The sequence below is a fragment of the Miscanthus floridulus genome, chromosome 2 (genome assembly GCF_019320115.1).
Source record: "Miscanthus floridulus cultivar M001 chromosome 2, ASM1932011v1, whole genome shotgun sequence".
NCBI lineage: Eukaryota > Viridiplantae > Streptophyta > Magnoliopsida > Poales > Poaceae > Miscanthus > Miscanthus floridulus.
Window position 1 is genome coordinate 42,153,228 of NC_089581.1, and position 24,577 is coordinate 42,177,804.

At 41.2% G+C, this 24,577-nt stretch overlaps 2 protein-coding genes across 3 annotated transcripts; one reads left to right on the plus strand and one right to left on the minus strand.

Moving 5' to 3' along the window:
• Positions 1-1,089: 1,089 nt before the first annotated feature.
• On the plus strand, positions 1,090-5,085 carry LOC136536410 (uncharacterized). Its single transcript, XM_066528716.1, has 5 exons — positions 1,090-1,166; positions 1,470-1,567; positions 3,626-3,724; positions 3,807-3,905; positions 3,995-5,085. The coding sequence occupies exons 1-5, from the start codon at positions 1,090-1,092 to the stop codon at positions 5,083-5,085; spliced, it is 1,464 nt and encodes a 487-aa protein (XP_066384813.1).
• A 7,796-nt stretch (positions 5,086-12,881) lies between these two features.
• On the minus strand, positions 12,882-21,736 carry LOC136522733 (protein DA1-related 1-like). 2 transcript variants are annotated; one of them, XM_066516552.1, is made up of 14 exons: positions 21,333-21,736; positions 20,892-21,132; positions 19,221-19,362; positions 18,736-18,823; positions 18,010-18,063; positions 17,495-17,657; positions 14,996-15,116; positions 14,836-14,919; positions 14,608-14,727; positions 14,136-14,348; positions 14,006-14,065; positions 13,780-13,898; positions 13,592-13,650; positions 12,882-13,480 (listed from the first exon to the last, which is right to left on the minus strand). In XM_066516552.1, the coding sequence occupies exons 3-14, from the start codon at positions 19,326-19,328 to the stop codon at positions 13,152-13,154; spliced, it is 1,518 nt and encodes a 505-aa protein (XP_066372649.1). In that variant the 5' UTR covers positions 19,329-19,362; positions 20,892-21,132; positions 21,333-21,736; the 3' UTR covers positions 12,882-13,151. The 2 variants fall into 2 exon arrangements, with proteins under 2 accessions (XP_066372649.1, XP_066372643.1); XM_066516546.1 differs by having other exon boundaries at positions 19,221-19,367; positions 21,333-21,734.
• Between the last annotated feature and the right edge of the window lie 2,841 nt (positions 21,737-24,577).

A 24,577-nucleotide genomic window follows, 5' to 3' on the forward strand; every position in this document is an offset into this window, starting at 1 on the left:
CACTCAGTGTCCTGCAAAAAAATTCTGAACACCTCAATATTTGCATATAAACGTGAGCACCGCTATAAAACTAAGCTGCAGTATGTAATGATACCCAATTAATTACAATATCATACATGAACTGAGTATGATGTTGGGTATCTTATGGTGCAACCTGTCCACACAGGTTTAAGTCGGGCACCTCAATAGCAGTGCCACGTGTTAGCGGCGCAGCCATCCTATTGAAGAGGCTGCATCGGAGCTGGAGTCCCGTCGCGATCAAGTAAGAAGGCCCAGGGAGCCTGCCCACTAACTAAACTAGGCAGCAATCGAAGAAAAGAAAAAACGTTGCAATTGTACTGATCATTTTTTGGATTCTTAATATGTAGGTCTGCGCTCATGACAACGGTCGACATCGTCGACAACTCCGGCCATCATATTCTGGATGAGCTGCGAGATCCTCGCATACAAAATGAGAGCTAGGCACATCAACGTGTCCAGGGTCCTCCATGACACCAGCGGGGGTAGGGGGGCTTAAGCCCCTTAGATCCGTCCTAATCGTTGCGGACGGTGCCCGTCATCTTGGCACTCCCGCTGATGATCGTGATGAGGATCCACATAGGGGGTGACCCAAAGAGCGCTCGCCAACCGGGACTGGGATGCCATCCACAGTCTCGAGGCTAGGCGTTGGTTTCTTATGGTGGAACCTGTCCACCCAGGTTCAGGTCACGTACCTCAATGGTAGTGTCACATGTTAGTGGCATAGCCATCCTGTTGAAAGAGGTTGCATCAGAGCTGGAGTCCCGCCGCGATCAAGTAATAAGGCCTAGGGAGTCTGCCCACTAACTAAACTAGGCAACAATCGAAGAAAAGATAAAACGCTGCAATCGTAATGATCAATTTTTGGATTCTATAATATGCAGGTCTACGCTCATGACAACGGTCGACATCGTCGTCGACAACTCTGGTCATCGTATCCTAGACGAGCAGCGAGATCCTGCCAACGCATACAAAATGGGAGCTGGGCACATCAACGTGTCCAGGGTCCTCCATGAGAACAGCGATAGTAGGGGGGCTTGAGGCCCCTAGATCCGTCCCTAGTCGTTACGGATGGTGCCCGTCATCTTGGCACTCCCGCCGGTGATCGTGATGAGGATCCACGTAGGGGGCGACCCAGAGAGCGCTGGGCAACTAGGACTGGGATGCCATCCATAGTCTCGCCAGCACCTCATAGAGGTGGCTGTGAAGGCCAGCGTTGGGTTTCTTATGGTGGAACCTGTCTACTCAGGTTCAAGTTGGGTACCTCAATGGCGGTGCCACATGTTAGCAACGCAGCCATGCTGTTGAAGAGGCTGCATCTGCTCTAGAGTCCCGCCGCGATCAAGTAAGAAGGCCTAGGGAGCCTGCCCACTAACTAAACTAGGCAACAATCGAAGAAAAGATAAAACGCTGCAATCGTACTATCATTTTTTGGATTCCATGATCTGCAGGTCTGTGCTCATGACAACGGTCGAGATCGTCGACAACTCCGGCCATCATATCGGCAGGGGTGTCCGTGGCGGGGGAGGGCCATGGAGGAAGTACGAGGGTAGAGGAAGAACAAGGTGGGTGGTGGCCGCGCTATGAAGAGGAAGGCATAGTGAAGCAAAAAGAAGCCGAGTGTACTACTATTGGACCAATTTCTGTAGTATCTAGTCTACAGTACATATGTCTATTACAAATAAAATCGGTAGTAGTTGTCCATTGTGGCCGTGCGGATCTGGTTTGTACTGTCTATTCTATATGTATAGTACATCTGTCTATTACCGTTGTGTTCGTTTATTCAAAGATTGCATAAGGAGATGAAAGACTCCTTTCTCTATGCACTTTTCATTTTTTCTTATACAAATGTTTACTATTCATAGGGGATGGATGGAGTGAGGACTTTGCTTGGTGTACTCACTATTCATGTTGATCTTGTCCTTTCACCCCAGAAACCTTTGTATGATGGAACTGAGGAGTTCCAGCTAGTTCAGAGGAGGAGCTCTGTTGATACCCTACCGTGCTGCGGCGGGGCGGTTGGAGGTGGCGGCGGCAGCGCTTGGGTTTAGGGTACTACATATTTAACACAAGAAAATGTTTTTGAAGCGTAGTTGTGTTCTCGTTAAACTCCAAAGTATTTCATTTCTGGAAGTGGGAGCAAATTTTTTTCTCAGAGATCTCCCTCTGTCCAGTGTACATGAGTTTCTTAGTCCGTTAGTACATGAGTTTCATAGAGTTATCTGAATTTTGCAGGAATATTGCGGTTGTCGGGATAGCTCTTGAGCAGGAAGATGTCAAAAAGATGCTAACTTGACTAGTTCTATGAGTCAACAGTTCCTTTTAACTTCTCCAGATAACTACTCCTAGATGTGGCAAACTAGTACTACTATTGGCATCTTTTAGACAAGTGACGACTGACGAGTTTTTTTTTTTTTTTGAATATGGTCCACTGTTTGCAGTTGAAATTAAAGTGGTGCCAAGAAGGTAACTGCATACGTTTAGTAGGTTAGTAAAATGGAGTAACAGTGACACTGCGTATGCATGCAGCTGGTCGCCTGTTCGTTGCAACACGCAAATTAACACGGCTGCATATATGCTTTGTCCATGTAGCGATAAAAGCGATGCATGGATTAAATTCCTGAGCCATCGGTTGAGTTGCAAATCCTAGTAGCTGATTCCGTGCCCTGACGACCTTACCTAAATATACTAAAGGCCACATACAATCCAGGGTGCTTATGAGCCGTTTTGGGCTGTTATTCTGTTTTCCCTCCACGGTGGACTCCAGCGTGGCCCTTCTGCGGCGCTTTGCGAGGCAGCGGCGCCAGGACCGACTCTTGCGTGATCCCCAGGAGGCGGGCGCTCGAGATAACACTGCAAATTACCTCAACAGACGACAGTTGATTCAGTTCTGGGATATATTGGATAGCGTTTGCTTCTTCTCCTCTACTCCTCTGCTCTATATATACTCCCTCCGGTTTCGATTTAGAGGTCGTTTAGGACAAGGTTTAGCATACCAAGGTGTAATTAATTTGGGTCTATTCTTCCATATTTGCCCTTATTAAATATGCCTCGGAGTCATTTCAATACAACAACCTCTCTTCACCGGAGTGGCTAGCACATTTGTTCTGAACTCTTGATGTTGCAGGTTCGATTCCTGAGTTGCTTGTATTTTTTCGACTTTTAACGATTTTGCATGGCGCTCTTTTTTTCGTTCCCTCGCGCTGGTTGTATGGCGCTCTTTTTTTTGTTGCATGGCTTTGCATGGTGCTCTTTTTTTTGCATGGCGCGTGCATGGCGCTCTTTTTTTCTATTCCCTCGCACTGGTTGCATGGCGCTCTTTTTTTGTTGCATGGCGCTCTTCAGGTTGTTGCATGGCGCCTGTGAATGGCACTCTTTTTTTTCGGTCCGTCGCCGCAGTTGCCTCCTGAACAGCCTATTTAAACGGACAGCAGCCCAGTAGGGCACCTAGCACGCAAATGAACCTAGCACGCAAATGACATCGGTAATGAACCTTCATCCTCCGCTTTGGAAAACAACATCGGTAATGCTTTACTTCTTCTTCTTTCTTCAGTTCCCCTGCAACTATCCTTTTAGTATGTCATCGGTTCTTAGTTTTTTTTAATAGGATTTGATTTAAACTTGGAGGCACAAGATGATGGTTTCATCGATTTGAACTTGCCACTAGATGAATGTGGTGCCATCGATTTTGAGGCACCCCAATATGGTCAGTCTGTTATTTGAAAATTCTTTTCATCATGATTTTGAAGCACCCCAATAGGACTACCGGCTAAAATTATGTCTTGTAGGTGGATTTAATCTTAACTTCGATGGCAATGAAGTGATGGACTTGATTGAAGAAACAAGTGATGGCAGTGATGGATTAGAGATGGAGGCACCGGAGCTAGGTTTTGTTTCTTCAACTTTTATTTGTGTTTTTGTGAACTTGTACCTGTGTTGAATGTCGTGTTCACACATTTCTATTTTAAACTTCTAGGTGCTAGTAGAAAGAAAGATGTTACTGATGAAGTTAGGAAACTAATTTACCAAACTTTATTGGCAAGAAGTAACAATGGGAGGTTAGGGAAGGGAGTTACAAGAGAGGTTGCATCTCAATTTGGTTTGCATATTCGTACAGTTCAGAAGATTTGGAAGAGAGGAAAAGAGTCACTTGCTCAAGGCATTGTGATCAATGTAACAAGTAGAAAGAGAGGTCGTTCAGTCCGTAAGAAAACTCCTATTGATTTGGAACCTTTACGCAATATTCCTCTCAATGAAAGAATGACTTTAGAAACTGTGAGTAGGCGCCTCCATGTTAGCAAGGCAAAGTTGATTCGGTGCATGTGTAAAGGGCTCCTTATGCACCATTCAAACAGCATCAAACCTTACCTAACCGAAGCAAACAAGAAGACTAGGTTGCAGTGGTGTGTTGATATGCTTGATCCGGATAGCACACCTAATGATCCATGTTTCAAAGATTTATTTGATCATGTATTCATCGATGAGAAGTGGTTTTTCCTTAGACAACATTCTGCAAAATATTACTTGCTGCCCAAGGAAGATGATCCACATCATTCTAGTAAAAGTAAGAACTACATTCCACGCCTAATGTTTTTGGTTGCCTCAGCTCAGCCAAGGTTTCATAATGGAGTTTGTATTTTTGATGGAAAAATTGGATTATTCCCTCTTGTGACTTATGAACAAGCTAAGAGTAGTAGTGTGAATCGGCAAGCCGGAACATGGGAAGTTAAACCAATTGCTCACATCACAAGAGATGTGATTAGGGAGTTCATGATTCAGAGGGTGCTGCCGGCTATTAGAGAAAAATGGCCAATGGAGGATATTCACAAACCGATCTACATTGTTCAGGACAATGCACCATCTCATTTAGAGGTTACTGATCATTTATTCTGTGAAGCTGCTAAGCAAGAAGGATTTGATATTAGACTTATTTGTCAACCTCCGAATTCTCCGGACTTCAATATATTAGATTTGGGTTTCTTTCATGCAATTCAAGCCATTCAATATAGGAAATCAGCGAGAACAGTCCAAGAACTTGTTCCAATTGTGCAAGAGGTAAACTACTAGTACATTCATGCAATAATATTTCATATCAGTTCCATACTCATTCTAACATTTTTTTCATAACTAAAACAGGCTTTCAATGAGTACTGTCCAGAGAAGGCTAATAGAATTTGGCTCACATTGCATCTAGTTATGAAGGATGGAGCGAATAAATATAAAATCCCTCACATAAACAAAAAAAAGACTAGAGACACTAGGTCAGCTTCCATTGCAAATTGCTTTGTGAGGCATCCATAGCTGACCAGGCAAAGGCAATTCTCGCTGCAGCAAACATTTAGGAGAAGAAGATTAGAACTAGGCAATGACTAGGGTTAGTTGATGAGACATGTAACAATTTCTGTACTTACCCTATGTATCAGTCTTCTTATTTGCATCTTGTTCCTTTAACTGTTGCATCGTTGGACTGAGTTCATCCACCCTCTGCTGGACATGGTCTGGTAAAATGATTGTCTCGCCGTCCATTTGAAGCTCATCGACATTGGGAATGTATAACTCACAATCGAATTTGTCGAAGCCGTCTATGATCCATGCTGTGAGGTCATAATCTTTGTGGACGAGACGACATCTAGAGCACCTGCTCTGCTCCCTGCGAACGCGGCAGCATTCTTCAATGTCTTGCACACCATGTACTTCACCGCAACGTTTGCACAAACATAGGTCGTCGTCTTTGCCTTCGGAATCAGGGACAATGAGCACGTCCATGGAGTGATTGTCGTCCTTCTCCGGCGCGATGACCTGCGAGCTCTCATCCACTGAACCTGCGTCGACGAACGCCGGTGCGACGACCTTCGAGCTCCCATCCATGGAGCCTGCGCCCAGGCAAAGCCGCGCGGCGAGAGAGGCGAAGCGGCTAGCTAGCGAGCGAGAGAGGCGAAGCCGCGTGGCGAGAATGGCGAGCGAGAGAGGCGAAGCAGCTAGCGAGAATGGCGAGCAAGAGAGGGCCGTTGCCGTTCAAAGTCCAGCGGGGAAGATGAGAGGGCAACGGCGCGCAGTTTAATTGCTGCCTCGGGAGCCAGAACATCCAGCCTTGGGAGCGAGTGTCCAGACGCACGCGCGAGGGCAGTACTGTCCATAATGGACGGAAATGTTCCAGAGCGACCTCTTATCTGAAATCGGAAGTTTCTCCTAAACGACCTCTAAATCGAAACCGGAGGGAGTACATCATTTAGCCTACAAGCACTCACAAATGCATCATACACCTCCCGGTGGCTTCATGAATTGGCTAAACTACTCAGCCAATCACCCATCCGAAAACCTAGAGCATTGCCCATATCCACAATATATATCATTATTCATATCCTCATGTGTCCCAGCTCAACAGTATGCACAGAATTTTTTTGAGCCTTCTTGGTGGATGGAATATATCCTGGATGGGCAGCATTTGTCAAGTCAATCCGTGCACCTCAAAATGCTAGAGATAGACTATTTGCAAAGAAACAAGAATCAGCAAGAAAGGACGCCGAACAAGCATTTGCAGCTTTACAATCTCGCTTCGCCATCCTACGATATGCAGCCCGTTATTGGCATCGATCAACCCTTAGTGACATCATGTATGCTTGCATTATATTGCATAATATGATAGTGGAAGATGAACGAGATAATGTATCATCATGCAGGAAGATATGACTTGAGTTATGATCAGGGGAGAGGTCATCCTATTCCAGAAGCACAATTCGGACAGTGCTTGACTTAATATGGGTGCTTGCTCACAGGGATATGGTATGTGCTTACAACCATACGTGTTTCATATAAGTTGTCAGGGTGATGGTAAACAACTTATGGATGAAATGGCATAATTGATTATTATTATTTAGTTTAACATCAGACTGTTGACAAGCTTTACTTCAATGTCACATGCGCTTCAATTATAAAAGTTTTTTTAATCTTTCTTGCCATCTTCGGTGTCAAGGTGATGGTAAACAACTTCCGGATAAAAGGACATAATAGATTATTATTCAGTCGTCAGACTTATTTTTGGTGTCACATTCGCTTAAGTAGAAAAGTTTTTTAAAACTCTTTCTTGCCACCTTTGGTTATCATCAATAATGGTGAACAACTTAGGGTGTGTTTGGTCGTTGGATGGAGTTTGCATCATATATCCTGGTTGAGGGACGCAGGCCGAGTGGAACCATATTTCTAAAAAAAAAAAAGATGTTTGATGAGGGTTACATAAGCGGATGAAAAAAAAAACTAAAATATTTTTTTGTTATCTGCATGAGCGGATATAACATGTCTAATCTATGAGCTTGACGTATAGGTCCATCACCCTTATTCTGCATCCACCGAGCTATATCTAAGAGTGAAGCTTAATTTAGGTGTATCTGGCTAGCCTGCATCCACCATGAAATTGCATCCGCACGTGTAAGCACTATAGCGTATGCAGCCAACCAAGCACTCATGGAAGCTGAGCGAATCAGGGACAACCAAACAGATCTTTACGGATGAAAGGACATAATCGATTATTATTCAGTTTAACATCAGACTCTCGATAAACTTTATTTCGGTGTCACATTCGCTTAAAATTGAAAAGTTTTTTTTCTAAAATCTTCCTTGCCGCCTCGGTATTGCAATCCGGGTTTCAGGCAGCTACCTAACCGTACCAGAGATTAAGCCAGTATGCGTACGTGTGCATTAAGCGATCAAATTAAAGATGTTTTTGACACTGGTGTGACCTCGGCCATGAATTGCTCTCTGGCCGGTTCAAGAGGTCGTAGTCGTGTCCATCTGACTGGCATACACATTGAAGGACAAATTTCCCTTTCAATGACCAAAGGAAAAAAAATGAAGTCATTTTCTCTAGCAACCAAAGCATCTGCCCCGGTTCCGGCGTCTCAAATCGATCCACCCGATTCTTCACGTTTCCTTCTCTGCTAGCTCTTCCAAGCCTTGGAATCCCAAGTGATGAAATATATTGTATATGCGGATATCCATCCAGCCAACTCGCCTAGAGATATATTTTACACACACATGCATTGCATGCAAATAAATTATCTTTTGCCTTATTACCAACCACATTGTATATATATATATATATATATATACACACACACACACCTAACACAGTACAGAAACAGTATATATGTTTAGATTTCTGTGCGGCTACATGAGGGAGAAATATCCCACCCGGCTACACATATCCACCTGCCCACGAACAGCTCTGTTTCACGCCAAATGCACTCGAGGTCAAACAATTTTCTATTTACATGAATAGAATTTTTTTCCTGTGAAACACAAAATATATGAACACAGATACTCATATACATGCACAGATTTTTTTTTTAAGATAATAGAAGAAAGTGGTGACTTCAGCTTCTTGTCTTTTTCGTAAAAAACATCAACATTATTAGAAACAAGTAGTCAGATCTAGCGAAAGGGCATATAGCCTAGTGATTATAAGAGCCTAAAGTAACACTCTAGGTCCTGAGTTTGAATCCCCGCGGGAGTGAATTTTCAATGATTTAACGGTATTTGTGCTTTTGGTGGTAGGCGACGTTGCCGTCGACAACGAGACGCCTGTGGTGACTTCGTCAATCTCTCAAGGATTTTTCAGCCCAGTCTTCGCGAAGATGCTCATATACTGTGTAATCGCAAAAAAAAAAGTCAGCTCTAGAACCACCCAAAAAACAATTCAAACTTTAAAATGCCGAGATGACGAAAGGAACCCTCCATCTATGCAAAGCAAAAATCAGCATTACGCCATTACCGTAAACTCCAGCCAGCGGCAAGCACTCCAACCTAGATGGATGGGTTCCACCGGAAGAAATCTAAACTACATGGATTTTTGCTATTCCCATAAACCATTATTGTATCCACACCTAAATGATAGCAATGCATGGAAACAACTTGATGTGTACCCTATACCTTAGTTTCCGGCTTTGTTCATCCGATCCGGTCCTCTAATTTCCCACACGGTCACATCCACTGGGTGGTCCAGCTATTATTGACTTTGGATTTGGCTTGAATTATTATTATTTGGTGGGTTTCCCCCCTTCTATTCTATATATGTTACGGCGACCAAGTTATCAAGTGAGTAGGTAGCTGATTCTTATTCCTTGAAAATGCATGAGCTAAGTGTTTCATAGGTTTAGACTTTGTTTCTTTACAACGACATAGGTTTAGACTTTATCTGTCTATAAAAAAAATGCTATTTCTTTATTGTTAGAACCCTTTGGAGGAGTTATATAATTCAACAAATTAATAAGCCTGCTCACATTTTTAAAGAAGAAAAAACAATAGAATGGAATGTATGTTTCTTTTTCGTTGATGATAAGCCAAAGATCATCTCATCAGGATATAGTTGGTATGAACACATAAGATGTAGCCGGTGGTATTCCGGCCTGCCGGGAAAAGAATTCAATAGAAAAGAAAAAAAAAAACAAGAGTTGGCGTCGTTACATCTAAACCAAACAAAACCACAATGAACCTCACAAAAAAGTCTAATAAATACCACACTAGCTAGAACTACTACTAGTTGCATTTGGTAGATATTGATTGCTAATCTAAAAGAGTAGTATAGTCAACAACATTGTCTCGTGTAGTTGGCATGCTACCAGCTCAATTGATGACACTAGCTTGTTGTGAGTCTTTGGAGTTGTTACCTACCCATCGACTGAGACACAATCCTAACATTAAGGCACCGATTTTCGTGTTAGCCTGAAAGCAACCAGCGTCATTGGGATTTGTTGGGAAACGTCCGCGGACCACCACATGCAAGGCGGTTTAGGCGTGATGCGGCAACCTGCTTTATATATAACTCTATCGGTTTCAATCAAAAGAGATAGAGGTTTGGTTTTATTTTAAGATAAAATAAACTCTAATTAGATTAAATTACAGAAAAATACACCATCAAACATCAAATTGGTTTATTAAATTCACAATGAAATATCTTGATAGTTGATAGTTCATTTATTTGGTATTATAAATCTTCATATGTATTTTTTAAAAATTAAATCTTGACCAAAGTTAGTAGAGAAGTTTAGCTTAGTAGAAAATTAAACCTTTTACATTTATGTCCCAGTAGAGAGAGTTTACCTTTGCCTCACACGGTTTTCAAACAATTATTTGAACTCTAGAACTACTTGGAACAATTTTTTTTATGTGAATGTCTAAGTTTGTCCAAATAATGAAATAAAGAAACAGAAAATAAACAGGTTAACAAAATCTCATGTGGTGCTTCTTTGCTTTTTGGAATCCTCATATATATTTTGCTCTCTATGTTGTATTATATTAAGAGTCTAAATTAAAGTATCCTCTTTTGTGCTAATTAATCTCCATAGGTTGGCAAGAAGTTCAACTATGTCAACAACTGCACAGCTTCCGCCTATTGTTGAATTTCGTGAACACCAAAGTACTGGCAATTTCATGACCTTTTTTGACATGTTGATTTTGTGGTTGACAACATTCCCATGATAGCCCTTCTTGGCATGTGGGCAGCTCTACAAAACAAGTAATTGCTCCATGAGCACAAAGAACAAATGAAGGTACGCGGGGGAACCTCTAGGATAACTAGAAGGTTATGTGCCATATGATTTTTCTATTGACGATTATAAATATACTCCCTCCGTCCTCAAATAAATTAATTCCTAGAATCCGTACAAATCAAACTATCTTAAGTTTGATTAACTTTATAGGAAAGAGTAACAACATCTATAACATAAAATGAGCATATTATAAAAATATATTATATGTATATCTAATGATACTAATTTGATGCCATGAATTTTGACCTTTTTTCTTAAAATTTAGTTAAAGTTCAAAAAGTTTGACTTAAGACAACACTAAAAATCTATTTATTCAGGGATAGAGGGAGTAAGGTAATCCATCCATTCCAAATTGTAAGTTGTTTCGGAATGTTCACATACATAGTTTTTATTATGTATGCAAACATAACATATATCTAGGTGTATAGTAAGAAATATGTACCTAGAAAACCAAAACGATTTACAATTTAAAACGAATAGAGTATTAACTCTTTTTTTTGCCAATTTACTCCTAGGAATCACTTTGTACATTATTTGTCATGTCTGCATTATTATTCTATCTTACGACCAAGATAGAATCATATTGCAAGTATAGCAACAATGTTTTTTTTGGGAAGAATGTAGACATGATGCTAGACAGGTAGGAGACAGCTTATGTCATGTTTGTTTGAGCTTTTGGCCACTTTAGACTACTAGTTTTTGGACTTTACAAAAATCAAACAGCTCTCATAAGCCAAAAGCCTAGAAGCTCTTCCAGGAGCTTTTTGGCTTTTGAAAGGTTCAAAAGCTCTCGAGAAGCTCAAACAGAGGCCCTTAATTACTTAGATACGTTTTAAGTGAAACATCGTTCTAGATTCCTTCTGCTTCAAACACTTAAATTTCTATTATTTACAGTATAATTTGAGTTGTCGTTGATGTGTAACTTTTACCATGTCCCTTCTATGTTGCAAAATAGGGTAGTTGTCCCAGTTAATCTCTGAAATGAAATATATCGCGGTAATTAGATATATCACACATGGAGCTGGCTGAAATGGATCATGTTATGCCATTGGCCCTGTTCTGCGGGTGGTATTTCGACTGATTTCGACCGGTGTTTCTATGAGTGAGAATAAGTCGAAATAAGCATAAACCGGTTGAAAAGTAGATGAGCAGAACATGGTTTCTGTGAGGGAGAATAACACTGGCATTTCCTTATTTTTCTCATAACTCACGATTATCTATACGCGATGCATTATCATCTCGCATTATGTTCGTAACAAAAAAAATTAAGTCATCAAATGCGACGGTCACTCGGTGCATCTATCCAAGCTGCCAGCATTAATGGCCATGGCAATTCAGACCTCCTTTTTTTTTGAAATGGTTGTAAGTTCAAACATAAAGCAACTAAGTTTTGGTGTATGAGACGGTTTTGTTTTAAATATTTGTATCCTGTAATAATTTTGATCTAATTCCTTACTTGTGGGGATGAAGCCGGATGTTTCTTCCATTATTAAATTAAAAAAAAAAACTTCCAGATTGGCTATGCACTAAGAGGAATCAAAGAAGTGATTTCTGTTTCGACCAATGATATATTTGACGGCAAAATCATTGTACAGTACAAATAGATGAGAACAATATACTCAGAAACTGTAGTTTCTGATATTTAGGAATTGTAACATGCTTAATGTATTCTGCTGTTTTTTTAGCAGATTTATGTCTCTCATTGCCATCCCTACCAGAAGGCATGCTTTCCTGCTAATTTTGGTAGATGCTGGGCTGCAGTGGGCCACGTCGTGGGCCTTTTCCGGATTGCAGCGACAGATGCCAAGTAAAATAAAATGTTAGCCCAACCGGCAGAAGGAAAGATTGCATAGACATGGGTTTTTTCACCGGTGGAGGAAACACCCGTGTCAATGACCCAAGATTTTTGGCCGTTACTGGGCCTTCCTTCCAAACAAGGCCTAACGGCCTTCTTAATCCCTTGGCCTGTTATATAAGACTAAGGCCCCATTGGAACACGGTTTTTTTTTTTCATTCCTGAATTTTTTCTATGAAAGATAAACTGATTCCTATAAAATTCTTCCATTCTAAAAGAAGCCGTAAGCCTCCTGAGTCCTGACTTTAATGACGCACCTGTTCAAAAACATGAATGAATATAATATAATGGTGCACCTTCCCTCTACAAAAACAAATCCTAAGCTGAACGGTCCTCTTTATAAAAGTAGTAAACGAACAGGGTATTCGAGAATTGGCTTGGAATCTACTTCGATACAAAAGCAGGCAGGAAATAGAAAAGAGCATAGCATCAAAACAATTGCATTTCAAACACAGCAAAGCATATATATTCAAATTTCTTTTGCATTAAGTGACAACATTCTACAAGGTTGGTCAAGCTAAAGACCGCTTACATTCATGTGTGTACTGTAAAATTATATAACTGTAAAGGAAAAACAGCTTATCCTGCAATGGACAGTATAGCTAAATCCTTATTCCTCTTCTCGACACTTCTTTTACTATAGACAATATAAACCCTTTTCGGCTTTTCGTATGTATAACCTGAACCAAAAGTTCTCAAAAAATCCATATTCAAAGTGAGGGAAAACCCCAGCTTCAGTATGGAAAAGACCCTGTCATCTTGATATGATCAAGGGTGCTTCTCAAGCCGTACCGCTCAACGGCTCGCATGCCTGCTCGAAACCCATCTCCATAAGCCACAGAAGAATCTGTTTCGATTTGGTACTTGAAGAACTCGCCAAGTCTTTTTTCGAATTCCGTCTTTGCACCCTTTTTCGATGAGGAAGATGTCGAAGATGATGATGACGACGCATCTGAGGTGGTTGCCATGGTACTAGAACCTGATGTGATTTCTGACTCAAGCCAAAGATGAGCTAGAACCTGACAGATGCCTTCTTCAACCTCTGGACTCAGGGTTCGGTATCCTACCCAGAAAAAGGTGTTAAGATTAAATACTGCTGTTCTGCAAACATACAATGATATCCAAGAATGAAGAGGATGCTGCAAACGTAGATAAACAAGCACAACCAGAATACCTTTAAGTCGGAGGTAAGCATGCATCATCTCATGAGCCAGAATCGAGCCAGTTAGCAGCCTGCATGCAAGTAAATAAATGAAAATTAAAACGTGCATGCATTCTGATGGATTGGTAGTAGAATCGACTTCCATCAAAGGGAAACTACATCAATTGTAATTAGTTTGTTAAATAATGAGAAAAAATCACCTTGGCAGCCCGTACAGTATAAGAATTGCAGTCACTTCACACCGTCGAATGAGTTTGTATGGTCCTGTGATCATATCTATGATTCTGTTGCCTGGTCCAATTATTGGTCTTTTTAATATCTGGACAGTATTATTATGTTACTTATGTTTAATCATAAGTGGCCTCGAAGTTCACAAATTCAGTAGACCAATTAAGCAAAACAAGGAAATGTTTTAAGATCACATACAGTTCTGACAATCTGCTCCTCAGATAGGCAGAGGCCTCTGGTTTCAGGAAGGTGATGCACCTAATAGACGAGAGTACATTAGATATATGTTATATATATACCGCACAATAAAGGATAAAATGTCACTTACAGATTTCTCTGCTTCCATGGCTTCATTTAAAGCTTGTCGCTCAACCAAAAGCAAGGGAACTTGTTGTTCTACTTTCATGTTCATACCCTCATAAAATTCTTGAATATCAATGTATAGAGGCTGGCATTCATTGGTCTCCATAATAGCAGTATGCAGACACTCCAAGCAGAGTCTCCGGCCATCATCTAATGTTATGTATTGACTGTCCTTTGGCTAGGGTTGACAACAAAACAATAAAAGAAGGAAATGTCATTGGAGTAGCAAGTCAGGAAGATGTGCACATAGGTGGCACAAGATAATACAATTCATAAGTCACAAAAAAAAGATAATACAATTCATCAAATTCACAGGTAAATTTCTGAAAAGAGGCAAATGCAGCTGTTGGAGTATTTGAAATAGCATTTGGAATCAGCATTTTATTTTTTATAAATCCATCAATATATATATAATTGTACATAAACATAACACTAACCTCCATTCGTTCACAACTGCAGCACCTAGGTGTACCATCATTTTCATGGGAAGGGCAATACTTCTGCATCCAGAAAGGATGGGCCCGGTATTCAATGAGGCCATTTTTATTTGTGGGAATCTGGTTACCAAAATTCCATCAGCAATAAGAATAACCCAATGGATAATCAGGATTATTTACTACTAAATTTTCAAGCTCATTTATCAAATCAAAGTGAAGTATGCTTACAAAGCTACTGCAAACATCACATTTAGGATGGAAACACTCCTTGTAGCAGGGCCTGTGGTACGCATGGTTTTCATGAACAGCAAACTTACAAAAAGAAAGGCCGATGTTAATTATCTTGTGAAGTTGAAGAATGTTAGGTCAGGAATGTTGTATTGTATACCTCATACTCTGATATTGGTCTATCGCAAGCATAACACCTGAAGCACTCAGGGTGCCAAACAGAGTCCATACAACTGAGAAACCGACCACGACCAATTGGACTTTTGCATCCAGCACAAACCCTACAGAAGGCCGTGGTGCAACCAGATACACAAAAATTACAGACCAGAAAAAGCTTAATCAGAGGAAATAACAGAAAATCAGATAATAAGATTCTCCATCACACTAGAACAAAAAAAAAAAAACCTCGACCGGGGGGGTTAAGACTACCCCCGCAGCATTACAAATAACAAGAAGGACCTTCTCACCCGGCCGAGAAAACCCCCGAACCCCCGCCCCCACCCTTACACGGTGGCTTTCCGTCGCCCAAGTGAGAATTGGGCCGGTGCCCCTCCAGTGCTTTGGTTATGGGGACGGACGAGGGGATTTTTTTAACCTCAGCCTGAAATTCGCTCCCACGAGGAGTCGAACCCAGGACCTAAGGAGTGCCGCTGGGTCACCTAACCGTTTTGAGCTAGGCGCCCTTTGGCATCACACTAGAACAAGGCTCAGATAACCAGACAAATTGATCCATGTTGCATATCCAGTCAAGAAAATCCTGTAGTATTAGATGTAGACAATTCCGAGCCATATTATCCTTCTGTATCTAGCCTTCTTTGAATGCTGGCTCGTTATATAATATATATCTCACTCAGGTAGCATTTGGAATATATGAGTTTGCAGTCGTATCATGTTTCCAGAACAAATGGTGCTTCTACAAACTCAAACCGTAGCCCTACCCTAGAATCCAAACTCAGAGTTGGTTTTTTTTTTCTCGTCGTATGTGAGAAACCAACAAGCTAATGTGAGGGATCCAAGTCAACACATCTAATGCCTAATGTTTCAGGGTAGATTTTCTCCTGGTTATCAGAAGTACGGGGACATAGCTATAGTATGGCTAACCAAGTTGTTCAACCATATTTTTCGATCGAACAAGATGCCTGATGAGTGGAGGAGAAGTATATTGGTACCGATCTACAAGAATAAATGGGATATTCAAAGTTGTACTAATTACCGGGGAATTAAGTTGATGAGTCATACTATGAAGCTATGGGAGAGAGTTATCGAGCATCGCTTGAGAGCAATAACGCGGGTCTCTATGAACCAATTTGGTTTCATGCCCGGAAGGTCAACCATGGAAGCCATTTTTTTAATAAGACAAGTTATGGAGCGGTATAGGGAGAAGAAGAAGGACCTACATATGGTTTTTATTGACTTGAAGAAGGCTTATGATAAAATACCAAGAAATGTTATGTGGTGGGCTTTGGACAAACATAAAGTCCCAACGAAGTACGTCGGGCTCATTAAGGACATGTACAACAATGTTGTGACTAGAGTTCGAACAAGTGATGGAGACACGGATGACTTCCCGATTAGGATAGGACTACATCAAGGGTCAGCTTTGAGCCCTTATTTGTTTGCCTTAGTGATGGATGAGGTCACAAGGGACATACAAGGGGACATCCATTGGTGTATGTTTTTCGCGGACGATGTAGTGCTAGTTGATGAAAGCCGAACAGGAGTGAATTAGAAACAGGAGTTATGGAGGGAGACTTTGGAGTCCAAAGGTTTTAGACTCAGTAGAACTAAAACTGAGTATATGAGATGTGACTTCGGCACTACTATTCGGAAGGAGGAAGATATTAGTTTGGAAGGTCAAGTAGTGCCTAGGAAGGATACCTTTCGATATTTAGGATCAATGCTACAGAGAGACGGGGTGGATGAAGTGGCGGCAAGCATCTGGTGTCCTATATGACAAAAGGGTACCACAGAAGCTAAAAGGCAAGTTTTATAGGACGACGATTAGACCTGCTATGTTGTATGGTGCAGAATGTTGGCCTACGAAAAGACGACATGTCCAACAGATAAGTGTCGCAGAAATGCGTATGTTGCGTTGGATTTACGGTCATACAAGAAGGGATCGAGTTCGGAACGATGATATACGTGATAGATTAGGGGTAGCACCAATTGAAGGAAAACTTGTCCAACACCGGTTGAGATGGTTTGGACATGTCCAACGGAGACCTCCAGAGGCACCGGTGCGTAGTGGAATCCTAAGCCAGGATAGTAACGTGAAGAGAGGCAGAGGAAGACCGAAGTTGACTTGGGTAGAGGCAATAAAAGGAGACTTGAAAGGATGGAATATACTTAAAGACTTAGCCTTAGATAGGAGTGCTTGGAAGACAGCTATTCACGTGGCTGAACCTTGATTGCTTCTGCTAGGTTTCAACTCTAGCCTACCCCAACTTGTTTGGGACTTAAAGGCTTTGTTGTTGTTGTTATTGTTGTTGTATCAGAAGTATCTTCTAAAATGCCATTCACCCCCAAGCAGAGTGTGTTTATGCGTATTAGTATTTTTAAAAGGTAAATAACAAAGAAATTTGTGCTAATTAGATTGTAGGATATGCAAGGTGGCAGAAGCAACTAGCGAAGCATCATAATGTACCATTACGAGAAATACCTCAAGCCACTTGTGGGGAAAATATTTGAGGGCAAGCTACTTGCTGGAGTACTTTCTGAGTGAACATCTTCAATTGGAATGTTCCAACGAGGAGGTCCATCATTCATACTTTCTTGCAGAGCCCGTGCAAGCTGTTCATCTTCATCTAGGTCATGACCAGTATCTGGTTCATTATTATAAGACAAAGCATTAAAATTCATGGTTCTGACCAACAGTACTCATTTGTTAAACAAGAACTGCTATTTGCAATTCTTTGGTAAGTACAAAAGAATCAAATTTAATATTACAGGAACACCCTGTCTAATAAAGCTGTGTTATTTTTGGCCCTGAATTTGAGAACTCCATATTTAGTCCCTGAACTTGCATATGTGGTCAAGGCATGCAGAAGCATTATTTAGCCGGCAATAAGAGATGAAATGGAATTTTGGGTTGCTTATTTGACTTTGCAGTCATAATGTGAAATTAACGAACAATTATCTGAATGAATATTCAAAGGGGAGGTCCATCATTCATACTTTCTTGCAGAGCCTGTGCAAGCTGTTCATCTTCATCTAAATGATGCCCGGTACCTGGTTCATAATTAAAATAAAAATGACAAAGCATTAGAGTTCATAGTTCTAACTAACCGTGCTTATATGAATATGCTTTTCCTCAAACACCTTATATGCATAAGCTAATATTTCAATAAAAAACCAGGTGTCTGGTATTTCTGGTAATTACTAGAGAAGAAACTGTCCAAAAATGAGCTGTGTTATTTTCAGTCCTGAACACGAGGATTCCATATGTAGTACGTGAGCTTGTATATGTAGCCAAGGCAGGCATGCCCTATTTAATTGGTAATTAGAGATGACATGCTATTTCAGGTTGCTAATTTTTTTCTCAAATGTTCAGGTTGATAATTTGACTTTGCAGCCAGCATGTGAAATTAATGAAGAGCTAGCCTTTTGAATTTAAATGGAACTATGATGTCTTTTAAAGTGTTTTACTAGTTTTGAATTAGTATTGTTTCACAGAGGATACCATCAAGCATTACCATTATTAGAGCAAAGTGCTTCGGCATCACTGGTTGCTAAGTTACGACAGGTTTCAGAACTGTTCCCTCTAACTTATAACAGTTTAGCAAATCTGTCTCGAGTTAAAAGACACAACTAAACCACACAAGTTTAGGAATTAGAGATGCAATCTATTTGTCCCTAAATAAATAGCCAAAACATGCAAAGATGGGGCAGAGCACTACAAACCAATGGCCTTTCCCTTCCTTTGATCTTCCTCTGATAAGGATAATGCAATAGCATGATCCATGTCTTCATCCTCATTGCCATGTGCACCCTACAGTAAATTTTAATTATATAGTAAAAAAAGCAGGGAATAATTATGTATGCAACATGTTGTGAGTCCTGATATATATATTAAAAAATACTGTGGGTCCTCATTAGTCAAGCACAGATCGGTAAGTTGTTCACTACTTATATTTTTCCAGGCAGGAATACCAACAATGTACTTTAATCAACATTATTTATTAGAAATAGGGAAGGACCCATTTCAAATTGAAAGAGTAAACAAATACGGCAAGTGCACTGAGCAACTGATAGTATATAATATTGGGGGACACATTTCAGTGCACTATGATTCTCTTCTTCATGTTTTATCGTAGGTATTACTTAAACTCACTAATTTGCATCATTAAAGATAAAGATTAAGAGGATAACTTGCAACTGAGCAGTACATATGATTTAGTGTGCTGAGTTGAATAGCCTTCATGGGAGTTCCCGTTGTAGTGTCCTCTTGAAACTCTATTTACTGAACCTTTAAATATTTTACTCAACCAACCCATGTTTATAGTTTGGAGAGGGACAATATCCTTCTTCCTGCACTGCAAAACAAGATGCATTGAGAATCATATTTGGAGAAAATGTGTGCATATGAGCTCTTCACATTTAAAGAAGGCAATTGAGGGTCTGTCTATATCACACTCTAGTATTTCTTATGCAGCAGTTGACCCTTAAATGTTAGTGGTCCAATAGAAATCCCTCTCCACTATTGGTGCCTACCCTGTTACAAACACACATGACACACCTTCACTACCAGCTCTTTGCTTGCCTCTCCCCTAGATCCCCTGTGGCCTTGAAACTGGAATCAATGCGAAAGAAATCTAAAAAGATTCACTGCTTGGAAATATAAGCACATCCAGCAAAACAAGCATTGAGCTTTGCTGAAGGTATGATGCGAGGCACCAGTGACACATGCTAAGCAAAAGATGAAGGTAGAAGAATCTTCAAGAGCTGGAAATTCCGTGTGGTCCCCAAAAATTTCATCAACTGATGTATAGCAGTTATGTCTTCCTTACTACTTTTGCAATGCATGTTGCTGTATTCCAATAGCAAGCACAGACCTCAGAGGTGAAGGTGAAGGCTCATGAATTTTCAATGGTCAAGCACATTCATAGGTTATAAATTAAGGCATACACCTTAAAAATTATGATTCCGCAAATGTATAGCAATTATATCTCCATATTAGTCGTGTAATGTGGATTCCCACGGTAAGCATTGATGCAGACTGCTGGAAATACCACAATGTTTCTAGCATTAATCACTCCTAAAATTTTGTCAGTACTTAAACAATTTACAGAGTGCTCTTTGCTTTGAAAGTGAATATTATCAACTATGTAGAAATGGGCCACTCTCAGTAGTGCACTCTACAATACTTTAAATGGTGGGATAAAAAAGCAAATATGTTTGTGTGACACCACAATGATGAAATATTGATGATTCTGTATGCATGCCACTCAGAATGCAAAATGCACACAAGTAACCCCAAAGAACAACCTCTATACACCAATGGAAAGACAACTGAAGATTTCGACAAACTATCAGAAAGACTTGTAGTTGCATTTGAACAAGAGTAAGATAGGCAAGTGGCTTGTTATGTAAGCTACAATAAAGAGACCAGCAATTGATCACCTACACGGATATGTATGCCGTTTATTTTCCCATGAGCTCATACAAGCTATTAATGGTCTGGATCCTCAAACCAAAAGTATCCAAATTCAACAAAATGTCCATTGGATTACTAGGCCGTTTATTAACATGTCTCTTAGATTACTAGACCGTTTATTAACATGTCTCTTAGATTACTAGACATGAAATTGTCCTTTGAGAACCTCACAAACCAAAACTATATATGCAGCCCTGCGGATACAAATATTTTTTCAAGCTCTGTGGAAATCACTGGCTACCAAACAGTAGAGAGAATCAGGGCAAGCTGTCACGGTATGATGAATCCAAAGTTCGGTAAGCCAGTACTAAGAGAACCAGCAGAGAGAATGCAAGTGCACTTTCAAAGGAGAAAGAGACTACAGAATAAATTAAAAAAGATCACGTCATTATCTTATCCTTACCTCGGGAAGCCTGGAAACGATAGGGAGGATCTTGAATTCAGAGAAAAGCAGATAAAATTTCCATGAAGCAGGAATCAAGAGTTCAAGAGAACCCAACTCTGACGCCTAGTTCCTTGATCCCAGCACCGAAGGGTACAGAATTTTGACTGGAAGAACAGCAGGGACCGCGTGGAGCTCACTGGGGAGTAGGGACAAACCCCACCTTATGTCCCCAATCAGGAAATCACCACACTTCCAGCTCCTGCACCAGAACAGAAAGAAGAAATTATGGCAGACCCAGTCCCCACAAAGCATCAAAGTACAGAGCCCACGGTTCAGCAACCACAAAAAGACATCAGCTACCAAACTAACTTGAGTACCGGTGAAGCTAGTAAAGTAATACAGGAACAAGCTAAGAAGACCACTGTAATTCAAGTAAAAGAAGAAGAGCAGAAGACTGACCAATTCAGAGCCTGCGAATTCAGCAAAGATCGCCCTGCTTGGCTGCTTCTTGCTCTCAGAATCTTGGTTTCCCCTTTTGAAAGATCCAATAGATAATCTTGGTTTTCTTGCAGCAGAAAGGCCGGCCGGCCGGCCGCAGATAGACGAAACGGGGAGGCGACAGAAAAGAAGCTCGACGAAACGGGGAGAAATGATGAAGAAAAGAAGCGACGAAAGCGTGACATGGACGGGAAGCGGAGGTGCAGGTAGAGGGTGAGTCCAAGAGGGAGAAGAAAAAAAAACGAGTTGAGGTTGACATCTCTCTGTTCAATCCCACCGTCACTCGCCCACCGCCCCCCGCGTCGCTGTCGCGGCGACGTCGACACCCAACGCGCGGGGCCGGTGGGAGGGGGAGGGGGGAGGAGGAGGCCCACGTGGGGCTGAGGCTGGCGAGGAGGCGCGGCGACGTCTCGCGCACGCATTCCGTCGAGCGCCCTGCCTGCGCGCGCAGGCAATTCCCTGGGCAGTTGGCTCGGGCGGACCTTGGAGCGGGCGGGTGAGGGGTGACGGGAGCTGGAGAGAGGAGCGAAGACGGGGGAGTGGGGTGCGAGGTCGCTACCAGAGTCAATGGCAGTGCTGGCCAGGCTGTTTTCACACCAAAGCCCTTTATGTTTATGGTTTTATAAATTTAATTGTTGGTAGTTTTGCACTGATCCATCTATGCTTTGAGAGAAGTAAACTTAATTACACAAGGTCCCTAAAGATTGCACTCAGTAGATATTTCAGTGTGCACACAATGGCCCCGTTCGCTTGTCTTAAAAATGGCTTGTTCGGCTTCTTTTTTCAGCCGGAACAGTATTTTTCTCTCACAACAATTCAGCCGGAACAGTGTTTTTCAGCCAGTTTCAGCCAAGTTTCAGACCAGCGAACGGGGCCAATGTGCAAGGAACACTCCATGCCTAAGCAACACAATGGACATCAAGACCTAGAGGTGACGCTAGATGCTTCCAGAGAATATGATTCTCAAACATGTACAAATTCATTAAGTTCACGTCATATACTTGATTAATACAATGTATATATTCTAATGTGCTATGACTATTTTGTTCCAACGAAATTTGGTCTTAATTGACATTTCGATTGCTTTCTTCGGTCTTTTTTAACTTGGGTCTTTAGAAATTTAGAGTAAAAATTAGCATAGAGAATACATCTAGCTACAAACTCCACCACCTATCCTCTGTTATGGTGTTACGGTGCTTACACCAAACACTAACACCTCACAGTTTATTAAGCTATTGTTTTGTTTTATTGGTTGGTTGTTCATACTTGATACATTCCTATTGCCCATTCTATACACAAATTTGCTTAGGAGTCATTACATAAAAAAATTTACTTGAAATCTCTTAATTTGTTCTACAATATCAACATACTTTTCTACATAACCGATAAATAGACACATTTGTTTGTATAACTTTGCTACAAAGATGGTTTTGGTTTTGTACCAGACGGTTTGTATGGTTGTTCTACTTTGTCTAACTCAACTAGTTATTTCTATCCTTTCTGCATATTCATGTCTTTTATTTTTTGTGTGATGGAAGATTTTATTAAAATTTTCAAGAACATATATTAAGTTGATACAAAGTCTTCGAAGGAAAATTAGATATGCACATCCTATAAATTGCTCAAGTAAAATTAGACCTACTCTTACTTTTCATTGCTCGCATCTCACCATCCTACTTTCTTTCTTTAAGTACATGCAAGGCCGACGTCTCCTTTACATGAGAATGCACAACCAATATTTTCCTTCTCTAACCGTTTAATGTGCTTGTACTTTGAGTTTGCCAGGAGATCATTGCTTGCACTTCTCCGAAAAACTATCATCTTCTAGTGATACTCAGGCTCTGTTCGTTTCTCTTATAATCCATCTTTTTTAGCTTGTTTTTTCAGCCGGAACAGTGTTTTTCTCTCATAACAAATCAGCCGAAACAGTGTTTCGACTTGTTTTTTCAGCGAAGCGAACGAGGCCTCAGTGCTTCGATAAACCCAAGCTCAGGGGCTGAGGTTAGTGTAGATTAAAGTGGGGCATGGCCCCTCTAACCTAGAAAGTTTATTAAAAGCACTTGATTCCACCACCTAAGTGCTGATGAATTGCAATCTAGCCCTCTATATTAGTAACTCAAGTTTGATTGGCCCCATCTCAGTTTTGCTTTACGCTCCGTCACCGCTGATTTTTTTTTTTAATTTTAACTTTTTTTTAAACTAATTTTAAATCTAACACGTCCGATTTTTTTAAACTAACACTTTTTCCCGCGCCTATTGCCCTGGCGTGGCCAAATGCCTGTGCCGCGCCATGCATGGTGGTGCGACACAGGACTGACGTAGCGGCGACCAGGAGCGATGACCACTGACGGGGCAGGGCCTACCGCGCCACCTATCTTGACGCAACAGTGCCGCGCCAGGGGGTCATGGCGCGGCTGGGCCAAATAAAACCCCGCAGCCAGTCATGACAGCCTAAGCCGCAAGCCTGCCCGCCGCGCCCGCCGCCAACCCGGCGGTACCTGGACGGTTTAATCGGAACGCGTCGCGCCGATGGTGGGAGTTGTTGTAAGTATTGTTTGGCGTAAAATGAATAGTGAATTTGTTTCTATATTTTGTTAAATTTTTTCAAGGCCGAATGGAGAAATTGATAAGGCAATTGATATTTTTTCCGTCTTTCATAATACGGTTAAACACCATGTTAACTAATCGATTACGAAAAATTGGATCGGATTGAAATGAATATTTTTTGAAAGCCATTTTTTGAACTAGTTGCTACTTAATCTCGCAAGCAGTGATGTCGTGATGCATTGAAACGAATATGAAGCAAATAATATAAGTTGACAAGCTGCCACATAAGTTTGACTTAAGTTCGATATAGCATAACCAAATAAGCCTGCAAGTTTTGGACCCCAATAATAGTTCGACCTAACAAACTAAGACCCAGGAGTGTAAGGATTTCTCGGACGCCTATGTCTCTTCGGATTTGTTGGCAACACATTGGGAGTGTAGCCAACGTCGGTGCGGTCGCGTCGCCGGTGCGTATGGCTCGTACCCTGCAAGTATGTGATATACACGATTACTTAGAATTCTTTGTGATCGTTAGTTCATGTAGCCTACGTATTTAAAGAAACTATCTTTGTTAGTACATGTGATGCTCCTTGGGTGTTAAGCGGGGCACCACCTAGCTGAGACATGCCGATCTCGTCCTGCGGCCAATCTTCCCACTC

Bases quoted from the DNA above. Each gene is read 5' to 3' on its own strand.
- LOC136536410 (XM_066528716.1), top strand. From the start codon at position 1,090: ATGGTGCCCGTCATCTTGGCACTCCCGCCGGTGATCGTGATGAGGATC. The intron at 1,568-3,625 runs GTAGAGGAAGAA...TTTTTTTAATAG, and splicing joins GCCATGGAGGAAGTACGAGG to GATTTGATTTAAACTTGGAG. The intron at 3,906-3,994 runs GTTTTGTTTCTT...TTAAACTTCTAG, and splicing joins GATGGAGGCACCGGAGCTAG to GTGCTAGTAGAAAGAAAGAT.
- LOC136522733 (XM_066516552.1), bottom strand. From the start codon at position 19,328: ATGGGTTGGTTGAGTAAAATATTTAAAGGTTCAGTAAATAGAGTTTCA. The intron at 14,066-14,135 runs GTAAGTGACATT...CTCGTCTATTAG, and splicing joins CCATGGAAGCAGAGAAATCT to GTGCATCACCTTCCTGAAAC. The intron at 13,899-14,005 runs GTATGTGATCTT...AATACTGTCCAG, and splicing joins AGGAGCAGATTGTCAGAACT to ATATTAAAAAGACCAATAAT.